Source organism: Amphibalanus amphitrite, unplaced genomic scaffold (assembly GCF_019059575.1).
Source record: "Amphibalanus amphitrite isolate SeventyFive unplaced genomic scaffold, NRLGWU_Aamphi_draft 000234F_arrow, whole genome shotgun sequence".
NCBI lineage: Eukaryota > Metazoa > Arthropoda > Thecostraca > Balanomorpha > Balanidae > Amphibalanus > Amphibalanus amphitrite.
This window is the reverse complement of record NW_024881729.1, coordinates 682,248-707,581: the sequence shown is the minus strand read 5'-3', so window position 1 is coordinate 707,581 and position 25,334 is coordinate 682,248. Positions and strand designations below refer to the sequence as shown.

The window sequence follows — 25,334 nt, the reverse complement described above, 5'->3', positions numbered from 1 at the left end:
TCTGACAATTTCCGAAGTCAGTTTGGAGTCAATCAATCTATCAAATGGTTCCACCAAGTCCGGAATCCGGAGCGCCGTTTCCAGATTTCGGGTCAGCTTTTTTCCTCCGCGAATCGTCATACTTCAGAGCTGACAGAGCACTGCAGTCGGTGATGTACGATGTGATGTAATTTGTAGCCTGGGAGCACTCTGAGCGATGGGAACGCGCCCGCCCGACGACGCACCGTGCTGAGACGAGACCTTTCTGCGAAGCTGGCTGTCGATCCAGCACTTGGCGAGCTCCGGCAGCTCTCGAGAAAAGCTATCGGCCCGTAATCGATTAGGGGACACTCAGGAGATGCGGGTCCGTGGCAAGTGTCGGCTGACCTCTGGATGACCTTTGAATCCGATCAGTTCGACTCTCGACACCTGTGGCCTGGGTCAGTTTGGGGAAGTTTGGCCAGTTCCGGTTCAGGCCCAGGTGAGTTAGAGGTGCGATAGAAGCTTTCCGTATCGAGGTGGTAGCGGTGCGAGCGACTTTGGCGAGTGTCATTTGAGCGAACGTCATTTGAGCGAACCATTTTCAGCGACTGGCAACTAAGCGAATATCAAATTGAGCGATTATCAAATAAAGCGATTATCAATTTAAGCGAAAGTTATGTTTCAGCGACATCTTTTTCGTCGACTACAGTTTGAACGACTGTTATTTCAGCGAAACACTTCATCGTCCCGTAACGGCGTATTTTTTTCTTTTGCGAGCGTTCGTACAACGAATGTTTCCGGAACTTTTCATGGTTATCCGGAACTGGATGGCGGATGTCACGTTCAAATTTCAGACATTAAGCTCCAAATTTAATGCAACATTTCTCAAAAATTCCAGCGGTTCGATTTCACCCCCCCCCCCCCCCTGCTGTTTGCCAATAATGATGACCAAACGTTTGTTCAGAGATTCATATTGCTTGTGCTGCTTTTCGCGAAATTCCCCCGCTTGAATTTGGATCAGATCAGTTCCCCATGTTGTAAAATTTGTTCTTGCCCCAAGCAACGTACGAATTTCCAGATATTTGGGTGAGGTCCCTGAAACATAGAGTGGATCCCCCTGTGCCATCCATCGAGTTTATTATTGGTCCTTGGCATTCCTTCCATCGTCCTATCTCTCACGTTCCACATTTCCAGATCAAGGTTGCAGAATGAGGCCAGATATTTTTGTGGTTTCCAAGCTTAAAAGCAAATATTTAATTTGCCGCGCAGGTTGAAGCATGACACATACCAAGCGGGTACCTATTCCAAGGGCAAGAATTCCCGAAAAGTAGCAAATGATTGACTTCCGTCGCGTTCGGTTTCGCTTTAAGTTACTGTGTTCGCTCAATTGGTCCCCCATTGACCTCCATATATTCGCTCAATCTGGTTTCGCTGATTCTGGTCCTGGCTTGAGTTGATAATCGCTGTCATTGAATTCGCTGACTTGACAATCGCTGAAAAAGTCAATCGCTTAAATTGATAATCGCTGAAAAGGCTTCGCTCAAATGTCGTTCGCTGAAATGACGCTCGCTCAGGTGTCGCAGAACCGGGTGGTAGGTATGGACGTTGCCGACCTGTTAACGTATAATTCCTACGTTCCCGGCTCAGCTTTGGTGCCTGGTGAGTGGTAGCACTGGAACCGACACCGTTTCGTGTTCCGTCTTGCCCCGTTCTGCCCCGTGGTATCCCGTTTCAATCCGTTTGTTTCGTCCCATCATGCCTCGCCATGCCCTGTTCCGTCCCGTCTCGTCCCATTCGTCTCGTCTCGTCCCTTCTAGTTCCACCCGTCCCGTCCTGTCTCGTCCCAACCGAGTCCGGTTGGCCACGGTCGGGGTCTGGAGGATGGCATTTCCGGCGGTGGCGCCGCGCCGGCAGCGAGCATTCCTCCGCGGCCTCCGGTCCCGGGAGCCGATACGGCGGCCGGGAGCGATGAATAGAACTGGTTAGTGTTCCACGGCGTGGGGACGAAGTGCTAAACCGGAGAAGCCGGCGGTAAATGCCCGTATGGAGATCCAGTGAAAGGAACCCAAGTAATCACTGGTGGAAGGGCGTGTCGCAACGCGATATAATGAAACATGCCGACGTTAATTAACCGTCCGATAAAAAGGTGATAGATTGATTGAAACAAATGCAGAGAAGCGCTACGCGTGACAAAAAGTTCGAAGTAAATGTCCCGTATGTAGATCATTGAACTCTGGACAGCGCGAATGCGCTGGAGGAAGCAGCGACGGCGAACGGTATTAGAACGCACACGGGGAGGTTCGGAACTGCTGCAGTGAGCGGAAAAGGAGTGGGAAAGGAAAGCATGATGGGTTAGCAAAAATAAAGTGAGGTAGGCTTCGAGTAGTCGTTGTGACTTGGTTTGAGGATATGAATGTGATAGAAATATGCATAAGGAAGGGATGATGACAGAACGCGACATTTAACAGCTACTGCTTAACTTCGCCTTAGAGACGAGCAAGGAAGCTGCTCGACATCGACCAATACTAATGATGATTGATAAAGCTAGGATTGATAAGACATGGAGAGAGAATGAGACTGAACTGGGAGGAAGCACGAAATGGTGACGGAGAAAGAAATAGGACGGGGAGGAGGCAGCGGCACTCCGATGGCGGTTCTTTGGATAGAGACGAGGACGGCCCTCAGGATAGAGACGGAGCTGAGGTGGACGTGCTGGCCGCTACCGGCCAGTGCTGGTCGACTGATGGATGGTTCGCTGCCGCGACGGCCGGCCAATTTTGAAGGTGGTCCGGCCGCGGGGCTCGTTTGTCGTGGTGTCACGCGCAGCCGGTCGGCTCAGCCGCAGGGCCGCCGGCCGGTGCTGGGGCCGAGGTCGTCAGGCCGGATGGAAATGGTCACTGCCGATCGTCTCAAGCTGCTGTCGGAGCGCTGGGAACAGAGCTGTCCGCAGTAGACAGCCGTCAGAACGACCTCCGCCCCGCTGCGCCCGGCTCGGCCGACCCCACCCGCCGCGGCGCGCTCCGTCCCCCGGCCGGCCCGAGTTCATACGGGGCGCGGCGCGGCGGGCCGCCCCGCCCCCCGCGCTCGTGATGCATCTGATCGGTATCGCCAGCTCTCGGCCGTAATTAACGCCGTGTTAAAGTCGGCCTGACCCGGTTCTCGGCCGTGTGCGCCGGGCGGGGCCCGGCTCAGCTCCGCGCTGCTCCGAGCTCCGTCTTTGCTCCGGTATTTGGGTCGCCGCTGACCGGAAGCTCGCCGCTCCCGGCGCCGACGCATGCTCTCACGACAACCGCGGCGCTCTGACGACGGTCGTGGCGCGGTGGCGACCGTGGCGCAGCTGTATAGACGATGACTGGCGGTGCGGTAATGTTGGCCCGTGGGAGGGCGCACGGCTACCGGGGCCAGGTGGCCTTCATTGGAACGGCAGGGCCGTGAGCAACCGACCGAAACCTCGCGGTTTGTGGTGCCGCTTGGTGTGAGTAAAATTCCCGATTACGTGCGATGAGCGAAGTTCACGTGTCGGTCTCTGTGGCATGGCAAGCATGCATTGTTTGTTTGTAACCTTTAGCGGCGGCCTTCAGTGCCGGCCAGCGCTTCCAAAGTGGGCCGAGGTGGCGTGTCTCGGCCGGTAAAACTCCGCATACCGTCCCATCGTGGGTGTGGTGTTGTGACAGCATCACGAGAGCCCCTCCTCCGTTGTGTGGCGACGAGCCGGGGCTCGCGGGCGTTCAGCTCACTCCACTGTAACCAGAGCACGTCCTGCAGGGGCTAACTTTCCGGCGTGGCCACTGGTCTGCCGAGTGAGGGAGAGGGGAGCCATGAAAGGACTGCGGTGATCCCGGACTCCGTGAGGTAGGAAGTAGGGACATCCCTGTGGCAGCCGGGAGGCAGATTAAGCTCACCGCTGACGGGCTGAATTAAGTCGGCCAGTCTCCGATTCGGGAGCGGGACAGGTGATCGATCATGACCACAAAGACGTTTTGGACCGAGTCTAAACCAGGCTCTAGAGGCTCCCTAATCCAGGCTAGGCAGCGACACGAAACCGCCGCGGATTTCGCCTATCGTTCCGAACCCTGTCTCCTCCACCATCGCGCTGACTGCTGGCGACGTCAGGCCGGAATTTAGAGGTGGAATTTTCCCGGGATGAGGCTGTATTTTACGGTCGGACGGTTTAGAATATGAGCTATAGCGCGGTCGGTCGGTGTCGGCCGCTGCACGGGCTCGTCTCTCGTCCAGCGGTCTGTCCGTGACATCGGCTCTGCATGCGGCTGCAAGATGTGACGCTGCTCGATAAGGCGCTACGAGCGGCGAGCATCAGAGTAAATCATGGACTTTACCGGGAATAGAGCTGAGCCGATGCGCGGTGACGAAAACAAATCTGGCCTGAAAAGACGTTATCGCAAGAGCAGCGTGAAGACTCAACTCTGGATTAATGCATCCTGGAAGGTTTTTGCTAATATATTTATGCTTTCATACATGTAAGGTATTAATTGGTATCCGTCCCAAAGCTAAGCAGCTTTAATAACCTGACAAACTGCTCAAGCTTGGCAGCTATGAGCGCGTATGCAGCCCAGTGGAATCCCATCATGCGGCCGGTGCCTGACTGCTGGCGGCGTCTGACCCGGCAGTGACCTGGTCCGTCCGCATTCCTGTCCGTCTATGAAATGACCGGCGTTCTGGGTGTGTCCGGACAGTGCCCTGCCGCTGACTATACCTTCCCCACCGGCGCGGCGCTCCAGCCATAACCGGCGCCTCAGCGACACCCGGCGCTTCAGCGATAACCCGGCACTCCACTTGTGTCGATGACTGCACCTCCCTGCCGCCGCCGGCTGCGCGTCCTTCGTGACCAAGTCATTAGCCACCGGTGTCTTAGCCAAACGACGACAATGGCCGGTCATTTCCGGCCATCGGTCCGACCGCCGTCGACACTGCCGTCGGCGACACATTGTTTGCATGCGATCGTTGATCGGTGCTGAGGGCTTCCGGGAACGTACGGATTGACCGGCGGAAATCACCGCAGGCCGACCGGCCGCTCAGACGCTTTGTGGCTTCCGATCACGCCTTTCGACCGCCGTTGGCCCGTGCGTGAGGCTGGCTGTGAAATTATGATGATTTAGGACACGCGCTGGCAGCGATAGCGGCTGTTTTATGAAATCATAACCGCCTCACTGCGTGTTTACCGGCTGGCGTGGTCAACTGGTCAGCGACCACAGGAGCAGGCCTGGCCGGACGCTATTTTTCGCTGCGGCTATTTGTCAGAAAGTCGACTGTTTTTGCCACATAACCAGCGGGGATTAGCCCTAAGGCGGTCGAGCTTTCTTGGAGAGCGGGCGGACGACATTCCTGCGCGGACGGGACCTGTTTTCGTCCCCGGGCGCCACTTATCTTCGTCAGACTCCCTGTCTCGACTGCCGTGCTGCATGCGCCGTCCGGAGCCGCCGAAATTGGGTCGGAGAAGACGGGAGCATCGCGGCATCGCGCCGCCACCGCCGCATTCCGCCGCTGGTGTTATCACATGCAGGCCGTACGGTGCGGGCTTTAAACCCGGCCCAGTACTGCACGGGACTCGTGTGACCTTTGAATGGGACGGCGTCTACGGCCTACATATTCAATACGCTGGATCAACATTCCAACACATTGTTTTCTGACTCGTGTGTATGCAAATGCCAGTGTCAGAAGACATTGACCATTTGTGTGCCTTGTTGACGCGTCGCCATCTACATGCCCGGATCGGAATAATCGGAAATGCCTCATCCTTCATGGGAATCACTGCCGGGTCTCCTCTGTCTCTCGGGTCGCCGTTCGCCGACCGCTGCCACAGCGCCTCCCTATCCGATAACCGTGTCGGCGATAGCGGACGACGCGCATACATCACACGCTCTTAGAGGCAGGGTTGTATACGACTCAATCAATAGCAATCAGTTCAATCACGACAAATTTGGGAAACCAATCAAATCAATCAAGTCAGAGCAGTTTTCGGGAATTGATTCAATCGACTCAAACGCGACAATGAAAGGAATCAATCAACTCAATCAAACGACTCAAACCAAGACATACATTAGGTTTTTTGCCCCACCAACTTGGAAAAGTGTCCATAGCAGTCTGATATACCTACCTACCTACCTACCTGCAGAAGAAACATAAAAATATTGTCATTTAAAATTATAAATTGCCATGCCATTCAAAGTTTCTATGTAATTAGGAAGGATACCTAGTGATGGACAGATGGGATCATGATATTGAGGTTCAATGGGTAGAATTGGAGCAGAAGTTTCATTCAATGGGTGCAAAATAACCCAGTAGTTGACTCGCCCCTTAACCCGAATCACCACCTTTCACCTAAAAGCTGTCAATTTAATTTTGGCCATATTCCAACTCCATTTACACTAAATATCAGATATTGCAGTTGAAAGTTGGCTGCTCGGATTTTGGCAGTGTTCGTGATTTGGCCATTCACCCTACACCATGTCTATTTTAATGGATAATATGCATCAATAACATATTAACCATAGGGAAATAGAAATAAATATCTTACCTGCATGTGACGGTTTCGGTTAGACAGAGACTGACGGGCAGCCTGAAAAATCTTTCCACACAATGTGCATTTGAGACGTGGGATGTTGTCAGATTAAGAAGGAAGAGATTTGAAGTATTTAGCGGTCCACGACTCTGGACGTGGCATGTCAATGCTAGGTACCTATGTGAAGAATTCAAAACATTTTATTGCAATACAATTTGAAACTGTTAGGACTGGGGGATAGGGATGAGGATTAAAAATATATTTAAAAGGAAATGGAGAGGACAGGGACTCTGGAACCACAGGATAAGTTAAGGACAAAGGAAGTAGGAACAAGAGGAAAATTTAAACGCGAAAACGTCACGGTGCGAGAAAACGTTTTGCCATTATAAATCCCACATAAATCCTTATTCTACGTCTTTTGATTTTTTAGTAAGATGACGTCATTGATTATCATGTAGTATGGTAGATCATCATAAAATAAATCGGTTGTACAGCACCAATTTCGTTTTAATTATTATTTCATTTGAAATAAAACCACTTAATAATATTCGGTAAAATATTTTAAGGAAAATGAAATATATTAAATATGTTATGCTTAGGCACTCAGGAGAAAAGGATCAGCAAACGTTCTGCTGCAAATTAAATAATGCAGCAAATTAGCTATAAAACGTAATTACCGAGACGAAAACGGCGCTTTTGTTTCAGTTATTTTTGTAGGGGTTTCAGATATTTATAGAGTTCAGTGGGTTTTGTTTCTGAGGAAATGTGGAGATGTGAATTATTAATCAATCACACTTTATTAGTATATAGGGCCTTGCACTGTATCATCTGGATTAAAAAAAAAAGTTTCCTGCTGAGTGCAGAAAGGTAGGTAGGTGCATCGCCAAGTTCTATCACCAGGATTGGAGCAGTTATTGCAGTTGAAAGTCAAAGTTGGCTGTTCATGTTTAGGCCCTGTTCTTTATTTGGCCATGTACCCCATATTGCAGTTGTGATGACAAGCAGTTTTCAGTGTAGTTTTGTGATCTTTGATGTCATCAATTGGTGTCATTATTTTTCGTCAACTAAAACATTTGAACTTTCCATTCAATCGACTCAATCATACGAGTCACTCTAAGTTTCGGGAATCAAATCAGTCAACCAGTCGCTAAAGTCAAACGAGTCAGTCAACCAGTCATCTCGAAAAGTCAATCGACTCAATCCAATCAACTCAAAATACGCGTTGAAACAAATCAATCAATTCAATCGACTTGATTGGTATACAACCCTGCTTAGAGGGTCGTCTTGTCACACGGCTCCGGCCGTCAGCTAAAACTGGTTTTAAAGGGTTACGACAGGCGATTAGTGCCAAGCGGGCGGTGACCGGTCGGGTTTCTAAACGCCCTCTGTTTGCGGGAGTCGGGTGTCCACTGTTTGTGGTTGAGTTGCAGCTGGTTTTGGGTCGGTCAAGTCTGGGCCGACACCATTTTGTGCTAGCACGAGGCAGCTATGCTCATGAAAGCTGTCCACCGTAAACGTGTCTGTCGCCGTCTGAGGAATGTCCCTTTGATTGGTGGTGCCATTTACTGTCGAATAGATACTGCCTGGTAAGCCCTTTGGGAATGGAGCCCGCAGTCGGCGAAATGTCACCCCGCTCGCCATAGGGCAGGGGTCACGACGACCGTCAGTCGCCGCCACGGGTCACCGGGGGTCACCGTTAGGTCACCGGTGCTGCCGTCACGGGTCAGCGCGTGGCCGATCTGGATCGGCCGAGGTCACTCATTGACTGCACGACTGACAGCGGAGAAAGGCGCCCGCCGTCCGCCTGACCGACCGACGACAAAAGAAACAATACGCAGACAGAAGTCGTGCCATGGCTCTCAGCTTTCATCGGTGGATGGAGGGGATGCATGACAAATCTTACCTACCCATAGACGGTCTCCCTGTTCGCTGTTTAGAGCGCCAGGTTCGGACCATCTCTCGCTTCTGGACGGCTATGTGAAGAGGCTCTGCGGGAGGCTAGTAATGGTGCGCTGGCGTGCTCACTATCCGACCCAACGAGAGTGGTCGGCCCTAATTTCCTCACGCGCGCCCCGCCCCTGTTGCCGCAGTCCCGTTCTGACACCGTGGCCGCCCGGAGCGAGCGCCCGCTGACAGAACTAGTGTTCGTGCTGCAACACACGCTCTGCCGCCTCTCCACTGGCGTGGAACGAACGGAGAATGAAGTCTGTGACAGCCGGGTGCGAACAGGAGATACGCAGGAAATGAGGTAGAGATTTGAGAACTGACAGAAGACGACAGTTACGGAGAATGGAACGGACGATGCAAGTTTTATGCGGGCGGATGCGAGGTGCTCAGTTTTTGTCTATCAAAGTGATGTTGAAAAAAGGAAGGAGACATTTTCTCGAGTGAACGGTGGAAAAACATCATTAATTATGCAAACGGACTGATTCAATAAAGCTGTCGCCACCAGAAAGTCGCCCTGAAAGATTTCGACGTATGTGACAACCGGTTCCCCAGCGAAGCCAAACAGCAGACTTGCACACAATCGTCACCGAAGCCCGTGCCGGAACCGTGCGACGTCTGTTGTATGTCTTCACGCCCCGTGGACAGAATATCAGATTCCTTTGCCCTGTGGTGCTGTTCGTACCTCTCTGTGAGCTGGCGTGTTCGTAACCCTCTCCGGCGCCGCTGTGTCGCGGAGGGGGCGGCCGGTTCTGTGTTCACCCTTCGAGCGTGGAAGGTGAGCTGCACTGACTGCGGATGGAGGGCAGACGCTAATCTGTCAGCACTCCGGGAAGCGAGAGGTGGGTTTTTGCTTCAACTGGATGATGCGAAGTGATCTTGCGCACATTGCTCGGAGCAGAGCACGCACGAAGCAGATTACTCAACAGCATGCGATGTTTTATTCTTAGCTCGCGGAGACCGAGTCAATTTGGCCACGTTAAGTAGCTGCCGCTACAATTCATCCTTCCTGGCCTCATCTAGTGCTGGTCCCATCCGGGTATTCGTCTCCACTAGGCTGGGCTATTATCACACCATCTTCATTTTGGCCCACAAAGCCATGATAAATGTTTGTTTAAACCGTGCCGTCGTTTTCTCGGCCAGATGGAGAATGGCTGCGGCGCTGTGGACTCGTTTTCATCTCGCTGGGCGGAAGAAAACGACCGAGTTCGCAGACGGTGCCAATCTCATGAGAACTCCGTAATTCTCACCACAAAGTTTTGTGTGGAAACGGTCCGTATAAAACGCCCACCAGCGCGCGCTGGGATTAAACCATAGTTTCCTTGTGGCCAACATTGGATTCTGTGGCCGCAGTGTTTATCTACAACTTCGAAAGGGTCGCTTTGCGGGCAAGGCGTGGTGAGTTGGATCACCTATTCTTTTCTGTCGGCAGCGTCGAACCGAAACTAATCGAAGTGGCCGCGTCCGGCTGCGTCCCACTCTGTGAGCCCTGCTCGGTTGGCTGATCCGGTCTGGCAGCCTGTGGGAGGCGGACGGTGCCCACCCAGTGTGAACGCCCGCCCGCTGGCTGGTGGTCGGTTCGGACCAGGTGGCGCCGTGAGCCGGCTCAGCGGCCGGTCAACGCCTCAGCAAACACCCGCCCTCTGTGTGGACAGGCGGACCGCGGGGCGGAGCAGCTCGTCATTAATCGGACCGGCCGTCGCCACTCTGCGGGCCGTGATTGAACATCGACCGAGCAGCGTCACCGACCCGTCCATCGGGATGAGCGCCGGCGACGGTCACCGACGTCGGTCTCAGCGGGCGACGTCTTGGGTGGGCGGCGTAGGCTACCGGGCGATTGTGGGTCGACCGGGACGAGGGGTCGACTGAACCATGTTCGACAGCCAGGTTCATTTCCTTAGCAGCGACCGGCCGGTGGACGGGGACAACAGGGGTCAGGTGGACCACCTAGGTTCATTTCCACAGCGGCGCGCCGGCTTAATTAAAAGTGCCGAGCCGACACCTGTAGCCCGGCACAGGAGGCGGGCTCGCGTGACCTACGGCGCGTGTCTCGACTCTGGAAGCCCCGTGGTGTATGATGAGTCTTCACGCACTGATGGGTCGCATCGAGCGTCTTCCAAGAACCACGCCAGGTCTGCCTCTAGGACTGGGTCGGGGATTGCAGGGATTTCATACCCGACGTACTGCCTGGCGGCTGTATTGAGCCCCAGTCGCTTCCCCACTCCATTCTTCTCCGCCCTGAGTCGAGTCGTGTCTGCGGTCACCGTCGAGCTGTTACGACGACCGGAACGGCCGGCCCGCCGGGTAATCGTAGCAAATGACCGCCACGTGAGCACGCCGGCCGCGCGTGGACGTGCCCGCCGTGCTGGCCGTGCCGGGCACAGACGCCATCGGGCCGTCTCTGGGGAGCCTGATGGCCCCGCCTCAGCCACCACCCCACCCGGGAATGTTTGCTTTGGCACAGCCCGAACCTTTATGGTTGAGCGGCGACGACGTTTACCCGCGCCGGGCCGGGGGGGGGTGTTTGAACACCCCCCTTGCGGTTTTTCGCGGATATCTCAAAAACGGCGGCGCGGAGCGCCGCCGTTTTTGGTACACCTGTTCGTGCATCTTTTCCGCACATGTTGTGAAAATTTCAGACCCAGGTCACCTTAGGTCAGGTCACCAGGTCACGCCAAGTGAGCTCACCTCAGAAAAAATAAGAATGCTTGTCATAGCTACACCGACTAAACGATTGCCTTGAAACTTTCAGCGATTGATTAGAGCAACACTATCTATAAAATGTATATCTCGGAATTTTGATATCGGTGACCTAAGGTCAGGTCAATTTTGCGGCCTCTCCATTATAAGTCAATGGGAGAAAATTGAAAAGCGTCTGTTTTGCACGAACGCTATTCTAGACACTCTCAAACATCGAGGTGTAGGTAAAATAGATACACTGAACCAGAAAATGGCAACTGTGACCCCTCGTTATGTCCCCGAGGTCATCTCAGGTCACGAACAGAATCTAACAGTTTTTCGATGATAACTTCTGATAGAGGCGTGCTGGAGCGCTGAAAACGCCTTAGATGTGTTCGGCTCGACGTTGTGGATCGACTGATATGCAACATGACCTTTTCCGGTCAGGTCATGACCTTGACCTGAGGTCAAATTTTCAAGTTGACCTTTCAAGGTCAAATTATAGTTCATTCGACGCGTCTCGACGAGAGGAACACGATGCTGGCAAAAGTAATGTCTTAGCTTTTTTGAGTCAAAAGTTATTGTCGAAAAAACGTTTTTCGTAAAAACGGCTATTTTTGGAGTTTTTGCCCTCTGGAGGCTAAACCGTTGACCTGAGGTCAAATCTGAGAACATTACTCAGAAAGGTCTGTAAAAGGGCTATCGAATGCGCTTTTCCGCGGCGCTGTAGCTCTATCGGTTCCCGAGATAGCCGTTGGCAGTTTCCAAAATGTTGAAATAGTCAACATTTTACCTTTGGTGACCTCTGGTGACCTGACCTTTGACCTGACCCAAAAAATGACTGAAGTGTTTTCGTCCTTATTTTTGACGTTTTTTCGATTGCCGCTTACCGCGTGTCGCTACGTGGCCCAGGAGCCGAGTTAGAAGGGGGGGGGGTGTTCAAACACCCCCCGCGGCCCGGCGCGGAATCTCAGAGCACCGGCCCGGCGCGGGTTAAGTGTAAATGTGTGTTAAGTGCCGGTACGTCCGGGCTTTGGCGGTAGAGTTGGCGCGTGAGGACCTTTTAGCGGTGGTATGTCGTGAGTTTGGAGTTCGGTAATGAGTACTTGGCTGTCACGGCGCAGTCGTGTTTTTGTTTTATACGGCAACATCAAGGTCAAGTTGCATGCGAAACTGGCTTAAATATAGCCGAACATCAAAAAGTTGGGCACCTTGTGCATTGTGAAGCTTGTTTTCGAACACGACACCTTAATAATGAAGGCACTATGTTTCCTAAAATATATTCGTCGATATGATTCTGCATTGAAGCAATTATTTCTGAAACAAACCCAATGTGCCCAGTTGAACATCAGAAGGAAAATCCCGCCAGCGCTCCTTGCTACGGTAAACATCCTCAAGTCCCATAATGACCTTGTAATGGGGCGGCTCTGTTTTTCTGCAGCCACGCCGAGGCCGTTACCGTGATAATGTTGTCACGGCAGCTCAGTGCCGTACACTCGGCAGCGACACGTGATGCCCCCAGATCTGAGCGACTCGGGCGGGTATGTCGACGCCAGCTATCCGTGAGCAGTGTTTGACCAAGCCTCGACCCGATATGCAGGGTCGAAGACTGCCGTCGCCGTCGCCGTCGCGTGCCGGGTCGAGTTAGCACTCCGAGTGGTCGGCCCGCCGAGCCGTTCCGTACGCTCCTTACGGTCCGACGACGGACGTGCTGCGTATTGATCACCGACCTGGTCAGTATTTGTCCGGTTGCGCTGCAACGGCCGGTGCGACACTGCGACCCCGGGTCGACCCTGGGACGGCGGCCTGCTGACCTCAAGACAGGCGCCGTGGACCGTCTGATGACCCCAGGAAAACCCAAAAGCTGAGAGCTTCCCAATCACCGCCCTGACCTGAAACATCTCTTGGTAGCTCGTAAAAACCGCTGGTACGCGTGAAGATATTAATTTGCATTCCTTTCTTCAGCCTTTGATGACTCATAAATAATCCAAACTATGAAAGAGTTTACAGATAAATGTCACAAAAATGCTTTCTGATGTACCATAACGCAGGATGAGCAATTTCAAATGTGTCAGGAGCTGGTGAGCCATAACGGTGTCTGAAAAGGTCTCGTCTCGGGACGTTTACTGGGCGGTATAAAGTTTATGAAATGCTTCCGGCGCGAGCGGCCCGGCGTCGGGACATCGGGTCCGTTTATGGATACCAATATTCAGACGACAGACGACCGAGCCGTGCCGTAGATCGATGCCGTCATTCGGCCCGGTTATGAGGCACTAGGAATGCCGGTGAATTGTGGGAAACGACGACAATGTCGCTCCGACAGCGGCGTCAATGGAGGCCGGCGTCCAATAATGCTCAGTTTGGTAATAAATGTCATCTATGAAGGCGACGCGCTGATGGTAAATATGTCAGGTCAAATCTATTCAGCTTGGCTCCTTTGCTGCACCAAAGATGTTTTCACCCTGCCCATGTTGCTTTCCATGAACTCTGAAGTAGTTAGCGGGTTTCTTTAGTGTTAGTTGCATTCCCACTGTCGCCTGAATTCAACCCTGTTTTATTAAAACATGACTGTTCCCTAGATTTTCTTTGCAGCATGTGGATTCGCGGCTATTTTTGGAAAGTCATACCATCGACCCCGACATTTCGTGGCAGTTCAGTGTCATTTGGGCCGCAATGCGACTCGTAAACCCCACCCGGGTCGTGCAATCGATGGCAGTCCAGAGCAGTCCGGCGCCGCTATCACAATCTATTGCCACTAGCAGGCCCCTGGGCGGCGGTGTACTTTGTCTGGCCGTCCCGTGCACTGGCCCTCCGCAGATAAGCTCACAATGACCGCCCGGATTTCACCATGTCGCTCTGATTATTGTAACTTTGAACCGTCCCTGTTGACCCTGACAGTGTGGCGAGCCCAGACCTTGTAAGCGCCGATGTGTTTCCCACTCCACTCTGACCCCTGTCTCTCTGTGTGTCCCCAGACGCCGGCTCGCGGAGGCGCTCCGCCGCCAGAGACGGGCTTCATCTCGGACCTGAAGGCGGGTGACCTGCTGGGCCGCAGTAACGAGGAACTGGTACTGCTGCTGATCCAGCTCCGGAGGCAGAGCACTGCCATCGCTGCCGCCCAGGACCGCGCCCGGCAGCAGCTCAACTCGGCGGTGAGTGCACCGGTGTCAGCGAATTTGTGGGTAGCTTATACGCGGACAACCAACCACACGGTTTAAAATGTCATATTGCAGTTTCCTACGGTGGGGATCGACAGACGGCGACTCATTAGGAGAGACGGTGTTGAAGACTGAAGTTAAGAAATGGCTGAATAAATGCATCAAAGTCTCCATTTCTCATTTCGAACAGCCTGAGATTTGATCGCAACGATCTCAACCTTGTTTCAAGTCACGGAGATAGCCCAGCTCTCGCCTCCAGGCACCGCGGCACAGCATAGCTTCAGGCGCTGACAACTACTGCCACCTAGCGGCGTGAATATAAGCTACTGAATTATTACGTGGCGCTGTCCATGCTATTTGTTCAGAGACTGAGATTCAAATGTGGCATTGGCGATCAGTTCCCTGTTTGCCACTTAATTGTGAAGAACAATCTCAATTCGCCGGTATTGCTCAGTCTTCTCAGTGTGGCGTGAAATTTAACTTCGCTTCCTTTATTTATCGCGTTCGATCTATGCGCCGCTGGGGGCGTTCACTGCATCCCGCACTTCCGCCGTTGTTTGGAGCTAGTTATTCGCACCGTCGCAGGAATCTATAGCCCGGCGCTGGTGATTGGCCAATTACAGGCCTGGTTCTCATGAACTCCGTCCCAGGCCGCACGGACCGTAAATGAAACGGCGTCCACCCGTATCGCATATCCAGAGACCTCCGCACGGCGTGGAGTGTATGATAGCCTGTAGTGCATTGTCTGTAGTGTATTCCACTGCCCGAGGGCCGTTCCGAGACCCAGTCATCGTCTCGCCAATCGCCAGCACGGTGTCAATGGGCCGATAATACGGGCGACGCCTCTCGATCACCGGCCGCCCCGAATACGGGCCGGCAAATGACGGACAATTTGCCGCCTAATGTCCGTCCGTCACGGGCGGAGCGGTGGGAACGGACGGCATGGAACAGAGACGGACCTCGATAGCAGGGAGGATGACAGCGTTTAGCGCCCGGCGATCGCGGGGCGGCGACGATTGGGACAGATGCGACTGTCTGTTCCGATCGGCCCCGCGGCGTCAGACAGCGTACTGATCCGGCAGTCTGAGGGTGGATTTGGCCTGAAGGATCGGCGGAGCCGTCCGATTGCACCGTCAGCCAATCCGGGCAGACTGAGATCGGCTTCTATCGCCGACTGGGCCATGTCGTGTGAGGAGGATGGGCCACACGGGAGAGATATGTTTGACCGTGAATGGGATGGCTGGCGGAGAAGTCGCCGAGAATTGGATCGGATGTTCTGCACGTTGCATTTAAATGTTCTCTGCAGAAAATCCAGGTCTTTGTTTTAGTTTCATATTGCTTTCCAGAATCGTTTCTGGCTTTGGTATTTCCGAGATGGTACTGGCATTTACAAACTATATCCTGGTATTACAGGCCGCCTGTGAATGCTCCGAGTGGTTGAGCCGTTTAACTCCATGGCTGGCGCCCGTTTGTGTCGGTTTCTATTGCGGCCCGCCTGCCGCTGTGATAATGGTTATCGTGCTCGGCCAGCGGCGGCCGGAGCGAGTTTCCCTAATCCCGGGGGACGGGCCGCCGTCCGAGTGTCGGCCGGCTGTGAACGTGTCGAGAATCAGCAGTGGTCCGGAATCAGCGGCGCCCCTCACCCCGCTGACCCGCCCTCCGGGGAGGTGGGGGTCGGTTCCGGTGGAGTGAGGGTCAGAGGTGGTGTGTGGATATTCGCCGTCACTGCACCACTGGGTGGGAGAAGTGATGGTGATAAAACATACCACAAAAAGGATGATAAAAAAGGTCTCTGGTCACTCGGAAGTGTCGACTGGTTTCTGTCTTTAGACACTGGGGCTTCTCTGATATTGGATGGCCCGATGGTAATAGCTGACCGTCAGTCGGTACCGCCAGCGGTCTCCTCTCTCTGACCTTTGGTGACGTCACTGGACCGACCTGTGACCTACTGGGGCGGTAGCTGAGCCGGCACTAACTGTCCAACCGCTCCAGTCTGTCATTTTCACCCGCTGACCGGAATGGCCCCAGAGGGATTTAACCAGACTGGTTATGGTCCCAGTGCAATTGGTAGCCTTTGCTCGCGGCTCTACGCTCTAACGTTGAAGTATACTGACCTATGTCGGGCCAGACATTGACAAGGTCAGACAAATCAGGGCCGAGGTCACCTTTCAATGTGCATGACTGGACTTTTCTGATAACTTGGCAAACACGTCTGGAGCATCAGGTGATTGTATTCAAATCGTGCTCGTCATTCATCGATTTGACGAGCTCGCTAAGTGTATTTGCAATTGATCAACTCACAAAACACCACTCATCACTTATTCGTTTGGTTATTACCGTGCATTTGTCATTCACTTACGGCGATGAGCGGCACACGACGACCGCCATACAGCAAGTGGCGCCTTGTTATCCCCCTATTAGCACCACCGTCTTTCTATTGTTATTTTTGCCGTCCGCACGGGGCCGATGTCCCTCGCCCCAGTAGGCGCCGGTGGCAGTGGCAGCCCATGTGGCCAGCGGTGTGTGCTGGGTATACACTGGGCGGGCTGTGCCGTGTACACGGGGTCCGACAACACCGTGTCAATGGCACCCGTCACCGCAGGGGTCCGCACCGCTAGCTCGCATTCCGGCAGACAGTGGCCGGCGCCCCATCGATTTTGCCTGTTGTTGGTCCCCTGTGTCTGGGCGGTGCAGTGCCGCCCGTGTATTGCAGTGTGTGCATGCACACACTGACACTGGTCTGACGGTACATAATAGCCATGGGTGTGAGCTGGACACGTGGAGTGGGGATGGAAAGGGAGCGCGCGTTCTTGTGTAGCCCGAAGGTTTCCATGCTGAATGCAGCGGCGCTTCGATATAGAACCGAAAGGAGTGCACATGGTCCTAGCACTATGGTGTGAGGCTATGTTAATTAGCTAACAACTTGAGAATGATGAATACCAGACTTGGTGATGCCGCTCAGAAAGGAAGCGGTGCATGTAATTTACAAAGTACTCGATGCAAGACTACGAAGAAACTAGCTGGATCTAGGATTGATTTTGCAGGATGGGTTCGTCTGAACGGGCTGTATGCAGCTGTTCTTTGTACTGCAACTCCAGTCGAATGAAATTTCCATATTTACAGAGAGATGTTCGCTTGAGTTGACACGTTTGGTGACATCCAACTCAGGGAGATTGGCACCGCGTCTAAACTGATGTGTCCGCCGGCAGAGTTACTGATATGTTCGGTGACCCTGACGTGAGCCGTGTGACGTGTGACGGGTGGTGACGGGTGGCCGGTGACCGCTATGTCAGTCTGGCACTGTCAGTTCGGCCGTGGTCCGAACGGCTAGCCGTCAGTACCCGTCGGTGCTTTGGTGTGGGTATTAGTGATGTGGTTGTGGCCCAGCATTCGTGTTGCTTGTCTGTTTGTGTATCGGTCAGCCCTGCGACGCCACTGGTGGCTGTGTGGCCGCCTTTGTGCGGCCCCTGGTCCGGCAAACCGTGCCACCATTGTATCCTCACCTCGTCGGACCAGCGGCAGCGACGGCTCGTGTCGGAATGTGTCACCCACCCTCCCCACCCTCCCCGTCCCGCCCCGACCGTCCGTCCCGCCGCCCACTCCCCTCCTCTCCCCCCCCGCTGTCGCCCTCGTCAATGTCAAACCCCCCGCGGACAATCGACGCCAATAAATCGGCTCCACTTTGCACCACGTTTCAATAGGCCGCGGCGCCGTCCGTCCTGGTCGGACGCTGGCCGCGGCAGCGCTGTGGGTGCCATTCAGCTCCGGAGCTGTGCCGGTGCATGTGTGTGGTGGTGGCTGCGGTCGCGGGTGTGACCCTGGGGTGTTGAATGTCGCCCGACGGAGGGCGCGGACGGCTCCTGTGTCGTGAGTCGCACCTCAGTGTGTGTACGAGGTGTGTACGTCGCAGTGGTGAGTGTGTATTGATGAAGGAGTGAGGAGCTTGTCGCTTCGTCGGCACACCGACTTGTGTCGGCAGCTGTGTTGTGTTAGTTTTGAGCTGGTTTCGGACCACCCAGCTAGGCTGTGCTAGGAGAGCTGAGTTGCCGTCCTCCGTCTGACCAACTCTTCTCCTTCTCCTCTTCAGACGTCTGCGCCGCTGCCCGAGGGACCCCAGCGGGAGGCGGCCCTGCTGAACATTGACAGACTGCGCTCGCAGATCAGGGAACTTGACAAACAGGTGAGGAGACTCTCAGCCCTGCAGTGCTGCCGACCTAACGAATGTGCCCGTTTGACTGTCCCACTGTCCGAGGGTGGATAAAAAGGTGTCTTGGGACCGAGTAGGCGGCATTCACATTATTCTAGCCGTCTTTTGGTAGATGTAGGAACGTCTCGGAACCGCCCGCTAGCGTCGCGGATGGATGTTTGCTGAAGTGACGATACCAGTAGCCGGTAAGAGCGAGCCACATTGGCAGACTGATCGAATCCGTGATCCCAACCTCCAATAACGGTTCTCAGTGATGACAACGACGAGCTGACAGATGTCTGTCATAGTAATAACGCACCAGTCAGTGTGCGTCAGCGAGTAAAGGCAGGTTCATCACTCCCTCGTTAGCTTGTGCGCCGCTACCTGATCCGATCTCAGCGACCATTTTAGCCATCCGCTTTCACCGGGCCGGCAGCGGAATATGACTTTCTGGAACACAAACAATGCTGATGCGTTTCTGATTGGACGGTGGTGTTCCGGCGGAGCGATGCATCGGGATGTCTGATGTCGATAACGGTGGTCTCGGTGGCAGTCGTTGGCAGGGGAGTGAGGTCAGTGGAAGGTCAAAAACTGGGAATGCGGCGTAAAATGTCAACCAAAGAAACGGGGTGAACGTTCGCGGATATGAGCTTTATAGCCCATGACTTGTTAGCGTTTGGTTTGACACTGTGGGTTTGACCAAGGCAGTATATACCGGTTTGACGACGTTTTGCGTTGTGAGCTGCCGAGCGACTGAGTGATCCCGTAATGCATTCCAGCTGCCCAAACGCTATACATTCGCCTTTTATATGCCATCAGGGCATACATTTTATGCCTAGATATTCTATGTGATAAATAAGGCTAGGGGTTTCTACGTTCACCATGAACCCATTACCGCAGATACTAGGGCATTAGGGACCTCATTAGTTGGACAATTTATCACCCCTAATACCCGGCCGGGCCATGTTTCCTCCCCGACCTACCTCCTTCCGAGCTGCCCGGACGTAAGAGAAATACGCCGCCCGGCCGATGTATCGACTCTGCGGGCCCATTCAGTCTGTCCGTCGGCTCTGCGGGACGGCACTGCAGTGTCTCTCTAAATCGGTGTAAATTGAGACCCCCGTTAGCGCCTGACTGATGGGGCGACCAATGGGCCGACAAGAGGCGGCGGCGGCCGCACTAGCGCTCAAATAACCGGGCAGAAACGACAGCACTCTGATATATGGCGCACACTCGAACGAGCCGGAGCCATCGAACGAGCACGAGATACGGCCTTATTCCGAATGAAATGATATATGTCGCAGTGTGAGCCTTCAGGCGTCTGCCTTCCAAGAACATGGTAGAGCTTTCTTGAAGTGCTGTAAAGGAGATGGTTAAAAGTAATGCATTTGGCAGTTAGCACCATTGCAGTGATATCGTAAATGCTGCTAAATTTCTGAAAGGCTGAGTGGCCATTACACTAATGAAGTAGCCGACTTTTCGCTTTGACCTTCATCTATTTCAAAACCCACCATGACCGCTGTTTGACCTGTCATTCAAACAGTCTCGACCATAGCATAGTCTACCTTTCCCAGCCTAGTCTGATCGCCCTCCTGCCCTCCTCAGCACGAGCTGACGCGACCGCTCATCAGCCTGGTGGACAACATGCTGAAGCTGTCGTCGCTGTACGAGGCGCCGCCCCCGGACGGACCATCCGTGCAGGAGCGGCGCCGCTTCTCGCAGCGCGTCGAGGAGCGGCGCATGCTGCGCGAAGAGCGCCGGCACTGGCACGCCATCGCCGGACAGCCGTTTGACATGCAGGTGTGTTTTAAGTTCAGTAGCCAGAAGGCTGTCTGATTATGCCGGCCATCACCATTCGGCTGTGTGTGTGGAATGGACCGGAATGGACCGTTGTTGTGCTTATGTAGCCACTGAAGGTTGTTTCTGCTAGACGAGATCTTTTGACGAGACTGTCATGAATCGTGGTTATGTTCGTGGCATGCTAATCCCATTCTGAGGAGATTTATCCCGCAGTTCTTTCATCCCTCATCCTGATATCACTGAGATAAGTTAATCTCTGTCAAACTAGACTCATTTGTGTCCTAACGACGTCTCTTTGAATATCCTCAGTCGTTCATTACGTTCCGCCGGAGAAGTTTAGCACAGTTCGAAATTCTTGAGACGTTTACGAATAAACTTTCTCTCTTAGATGAAGTCTACAGAAGTTCTGATCCAAGTAATCGGCCGGCTTAAGAGTAGTAATCGCCTCAGATTTGCTGGGAACGACCATCCATCTCATACTTTGTAATCCTGTACAGCTGCTGACATCTTGGTTCAATATCTCGCTCTGAGTCAACTGGGTGTGTTTAGTTCTGTTTGGTTTCTCCGCTCCTAGTTTTGTGGCATGGCGTGTTTTCAGGCCCGCGTTGACCGACTGTTCAGCCTGGACCGTCAACTGACCCAGCAGGCTGCCGACATCCAGCGCCTCAGGGCAGACAAGGTCGGCCACCGCCGGGAGACAGCGCTCCCCGCAGCTTGGGCGCCGCTTGGTCTGCCTGCTGACTGCTGGCCGCGCTGCTGATCGCTGACGCTGCTGGCCGCTGACTGACTGCTGACTTACGCTTACGGTGCACTGTGGTGGCCTGGCAGGCACTAACGGCAGCGGTGCTGAGACGGCGGAGACGGCGAAGGAGCGGGGAAAGGGTGGATGATCCACAGCACGGCGACCGGCCGGGTCGGGCGTGGCGGGTGTAGTGTGAAGTGTACTGTGTGGCGTGTGGGTGTTTTGAAAAGGAGGGGTGTGTGACGTGTGTGGTTGTGTGCTGATGTGACGTGCCGGGTGGTGGTGCTGCGGAGGGGGCCGGTGCTTGTTTGAGGAATTCCATCAGCGGCAATGCTTCTAACGCTTAGCAATAACAATCGGCAGGATGAAGAGAATGGTACTCATGTTTCTGAAACACCTTAGACTGAACAGTATTGCTGGCCTGTGTGGCTTTACCCCTTGATCATGCCTTTCCAAATGTCAGATTAAATGACATTGTCAGTTTCTAGTGATCAGTAATTCAATTGTCATTGCTTTGGAAACCGTGCCCTAGCTCTTTTTCGAAACGTTAATCTTTAACTGAGCTATTACCGACAACACCTTTATCTATCCATCTCCATATTTAAATAAGAGCAGTTTAACGCTCCCTAATTTAGCCCCTGCTCTATCCTCATTTCTCCCTTTGAAGCTCCCTTCTCATCTTTCCTCAGTATACCGCAGACCCACCATTCTAACGTCACCTCTCCTCAGGACCGTCTGGAGCGTCGGATCGAGCTGACTCGCCAGGAGGCCGGCCGCGCGCCTCTGCGGGACTCGGAGCGGCTCTTGATGCAGCAGAGGGCGCTACAGCAGGAGCTGGGCCAGGTCCGGGCGGCGCTGACCTCCAGTGCCAGAGTACGTACTCTTGTTCGAGCGCCATGCTTCATAGTTACATGCATTTTGAAGTAGAGTGGGAGTGAGGATAGGGTAGGAGAGCTTGGCTGTGTCAGCTTCGGGTAGTACTTCTTTCGTGTAGTGGCATGTTACATTGCGAGGGAGACACGGTTGTCTGCCTTTCTCTCGCCGTGTAGGTGGGCGCGTCTGTACTGACGTTTCCCCTACTCCATCCCTCAGAGTCTGGAGGACACGGCGGCGGAGAACAGCCGTCTGGAGCGGGAGATGATGATGCTGCGGCAGCGCCTGCAGACGGTGATGACGGAAAACAGCGGACCGGAGACGCTGCGCAGCCAGGAGGTACGGCACGGGAAAACGGTGATCCACGCTGTCTCAGCCCTCGCCACTGCCTCGAAATGTGCAACGATTAAAGTTCACCTACGAGCTAACTGATGTCGCATGATAAGCTATGAATCATGTTTCTTTATACGACCGTAACTAGTCCACAATCCATGCATCCAACCTTTGAACTGTGACCTGACCTCTGACCCTGACTTCCCCAGGTGCGCGCCCTGGAGGCGGAGCTGCAGCGCGTGCAGAGTCTGATTGACGACCTGGCGGTGCGCCGGGAGCAGCTCAGTCGCCAGGTGACGGCGCTCACCCAGCCGCCGGAGCCGACCGCCCGGCCCCGCCGGCACCACCAGGCCAGCTGGATAGAGACGGACCTCGACTCGATGGTCACAGTGGCCGGAGGACGGGCTGCCGCCTTTGACAAGGACCAGCCGCTGTTTGTCAACACGTACTACGAACATCAGGTGCGTGGCGAGGGACGTGACCGGGCAACTTCGCTGTTTGGAGGCTGTTGTACTGCATCTAACTACTTAACGACTGCGCAGGTCGTTTGTCTATCTGTAATTCACTCCTTTAACTGTCCAAGTAGTAAGTACGCACAATTATATGTTATATTCCGTCAATATTCTGATCGTTTCACCAGCTGACCCCCATCCTCCGTCTCTGCCGACAGCCGCTGGTTCGTGGCCACGAGGCGCCGCCTCCGCCTGCTCCGAGCGGCCACCACACGCTGCCGGCGCGGCCCTCACGGGCGGCGGCCGAGCGGCGCCGACACGCCTCAGGACCGGCGCCACGCGAGCCCTCCCCTCCGGGCCTGGGCGCCGACGACCCAGCCGCCGGGGACAAGGTATCACTGGATAGCGGTCTCAACAGCTCCTCACCGACCGACAACAGCCACCAGTCTCTGGTGCAGCCGGACGGGCCGACCAGCAGTGACACCCTGCCCGGGAGCTGGCCGAGCAGTCAGCTGGAGTCGCGAGCGCCCGGTGGCGAGCCGGAGTACCGTGGTACACAGACTCAGACTGGAGAGTACCGTGGTACGCAGACGCAGACTGGAGAGTACCGCGGTACGCAGACGCAGACCGGAGAGTATCATGGTACGAGGGTACGGGGATCGGAGTATCAGACCACACAAACGCTGATCTCAGAGAACAGGACGGTGCGCGGTCCGGAACAGCCCCGGCAGAATGAGTACTCGGTGCACCAGGAGCGGGCTGGGTATCACCAACACCAGCCGCCACACCAGCACCACAAGCAAAGCCAGCAGCACCAACAGCAGAACCAGCAGCAGGTCTGGCGGGAGTCCTCTGAGCACCGGGGTAATCAGTCCCGCGGCAGCGAGTATCATAACTACCAGCCAACGGCGGGCGGTGCTTTAGAGCGACGCGCCGAGCAGAACCGGCCGGTGAGCCGCGGGCGTTCTGACTACCACGAGTACCGTTCCCCTGGCGTTCACGAGCCGGCCGCGGGGCAGCACCCGAATCAGCATCCATCTCAGCACCCCCCGCAGCACCCAGCTCAGCACCCAGCTCAGCAGCGTGGCTGGCACCCGCCGCCGCCGGATTCATCCCGTGCCCGGCCCGGACAGGAGCGGCCGCCGCCGCCAGCCTGGTATGAGACCGACGCCAACCGGCCGCCGCCGCCGCAGCCGCGTCAGCCGCCGGCCGCGCGCCCTCAGATGGGTCACGGTGGGCCGCCGGGGTATGGCTCACCCGAGGACCGACACAGAGGCCGCTCGCCGGGTCCCGTCACCCAGCAGCCGGGGCCGCGCTCGGCGGGCTACTCGGACAGAGGTAGAGCTGGCGCCGACCAGGAGAAATTTCGCCACCGTGAGCAGCAGCAGCAGACGTTTCGTCAGCACGACTCGAGAGAGTTCCGCTCCAAGGAGTATGGAAGCGGCGAGCAGCGGGACTTTCGCGGTGTCGGGGAGTCGCCCTACGGCTATCACGGCGGAGAACGTCAGGGGTTTCGAGGACCACCGACTGAGGAGACCTTTCGTCGGCCCGTGGACGGACAACAGCCTCGTCAACCCAACAACGACCACCCGCACAACAAACTACCCCACAACCCCCAACAACAACAATATCACCAGCAGTATCAACACCATCAACAACAACATCCCCAGCACCAGCAGCCGGGACACCCGGCGGGGTTTCCCAGAGGAGGTGAGCGCTCAGGGCACCCTCAGCCCCAGCCGGCGCCGCGGGCCGCTCCCTCCGAGCAGCAACCTGCCGCCGCGCGGAACCTGGCCGGCGTGCACCAGTCTGGCACCACCGGCTCCGCTGCACCACCTCCACCACGGCACCAGTACATGAACGTGGCTCCGGCGGCCGGCGGAGGCCAGGCGCGAGTCGGAGGGGCGGATGGAAGGGAGACGGCGCCGCAGGAGACCGCGCCGGGCGAACAGTCGGCGCAGGACCAGCCGAGGGAGAGAGACGAACCGCAGGAGCTGTCCGAGGCCGACGAGAGGATGCAGAGGTTCTATGGTGAGTGTACACTTGAAAATGTTCAGTTAATGAAACTCAGCGATGTAGCCTATGCGTGCGAGACATCTTACCAACGCCAGTTACTTGTATCTTTTCAACTTGCTTATGGTTCCGGATAAATGGTTCTAGATTGTTTTGGATCCGTTTTCGCTTTCAATACTGATCTGTTGTCTTCTTTCAGGAATCATACCAAAGGAGAAGCTAGAAATCAAGACTGTGCGTATTGTGAAGCGTGAATCTCAGCTCCGCCAAAAGGACAAAACCCGACGCGGCATGGACGAATCCGAGCTGACCTCTGTCGGGGAGGCTGATAACCAGGAAGGCGACAGCGAGTCGCCAGAGAACATCATTGAGCAGGACGCTGTGCTCTCGCAGTTTCGGCGGGCGCTGTCTCTGCCCCGTGGTTACGACCGGCGGTCCAAGGCGTCTCAGGATGCCATCAGCCGGATACCCAACTTTCGCCACCAGATGCTGAAACGCATGGTGGATCGGGTGAGTGAAGGGCGAGCCGTGTTTCCGGGATGCTTCTGTGTAGGTAGTTGAAATTCGCAATTTGTTTGGGACTTGCCTCCCGAGTAGGTACTTGTTGCATGCTCGTTTTCATGTAAACACCGTTATGTGTGTTATTTTTGCTTGAATTATACATAATTAATGT

General features: G+C 54.8%; 1 protein-coding gene across 1 annotated transcript in view; it reads left to right on the top strand.

The window, feature by feature from the left end:
* LOC122385902 (serine/arginine repetitive matrix protein 2-like) overlaps nucleotides 1-25,334 on the top strand; it is a 95,214-nt gene that overhangs the window by 65,893 nt on the left and 3,987 nt on the right. Inside the window, exons 10-17 of the mRNA XM_043374529.1 lie at nucleotides 14,080-14,256; nucleotides 18,350-18,442; nucleotides 20,054-20,248; nucleotides 21,720-21,863; nucleotides 22,083-22,202; nucleotides 22,406-22,657; nucleotides 22,867-24,679; nucleotides 24,861-25,171. Of these exons, the coding sequence (XP_043230464.1) occupies nucleotides 14,080-14,256; nucleotides 18,350-18,442; nucleotides 20,054-20,248; nucleotides 21,720-21,863; nucleotides 22,083-22,202; nucleotides 22,406-22,657; nucleotides 22,867-24,679; nucleotides 24,861-25,171 (3,105 nt within the window). The remainder of the gene's footprint in view (nucleotides 1-14,079; nucleotides 14,257-18,349; nucleotides 18,443-20,053; nucleotides 20,249-21,719; nucleotides 21,864-22,082; nucleotides 22,203-22,405; nucleotides 22,658-22,866; nucleotides 24,680-24,860; nucleotides 25,172-25,334) is intronic.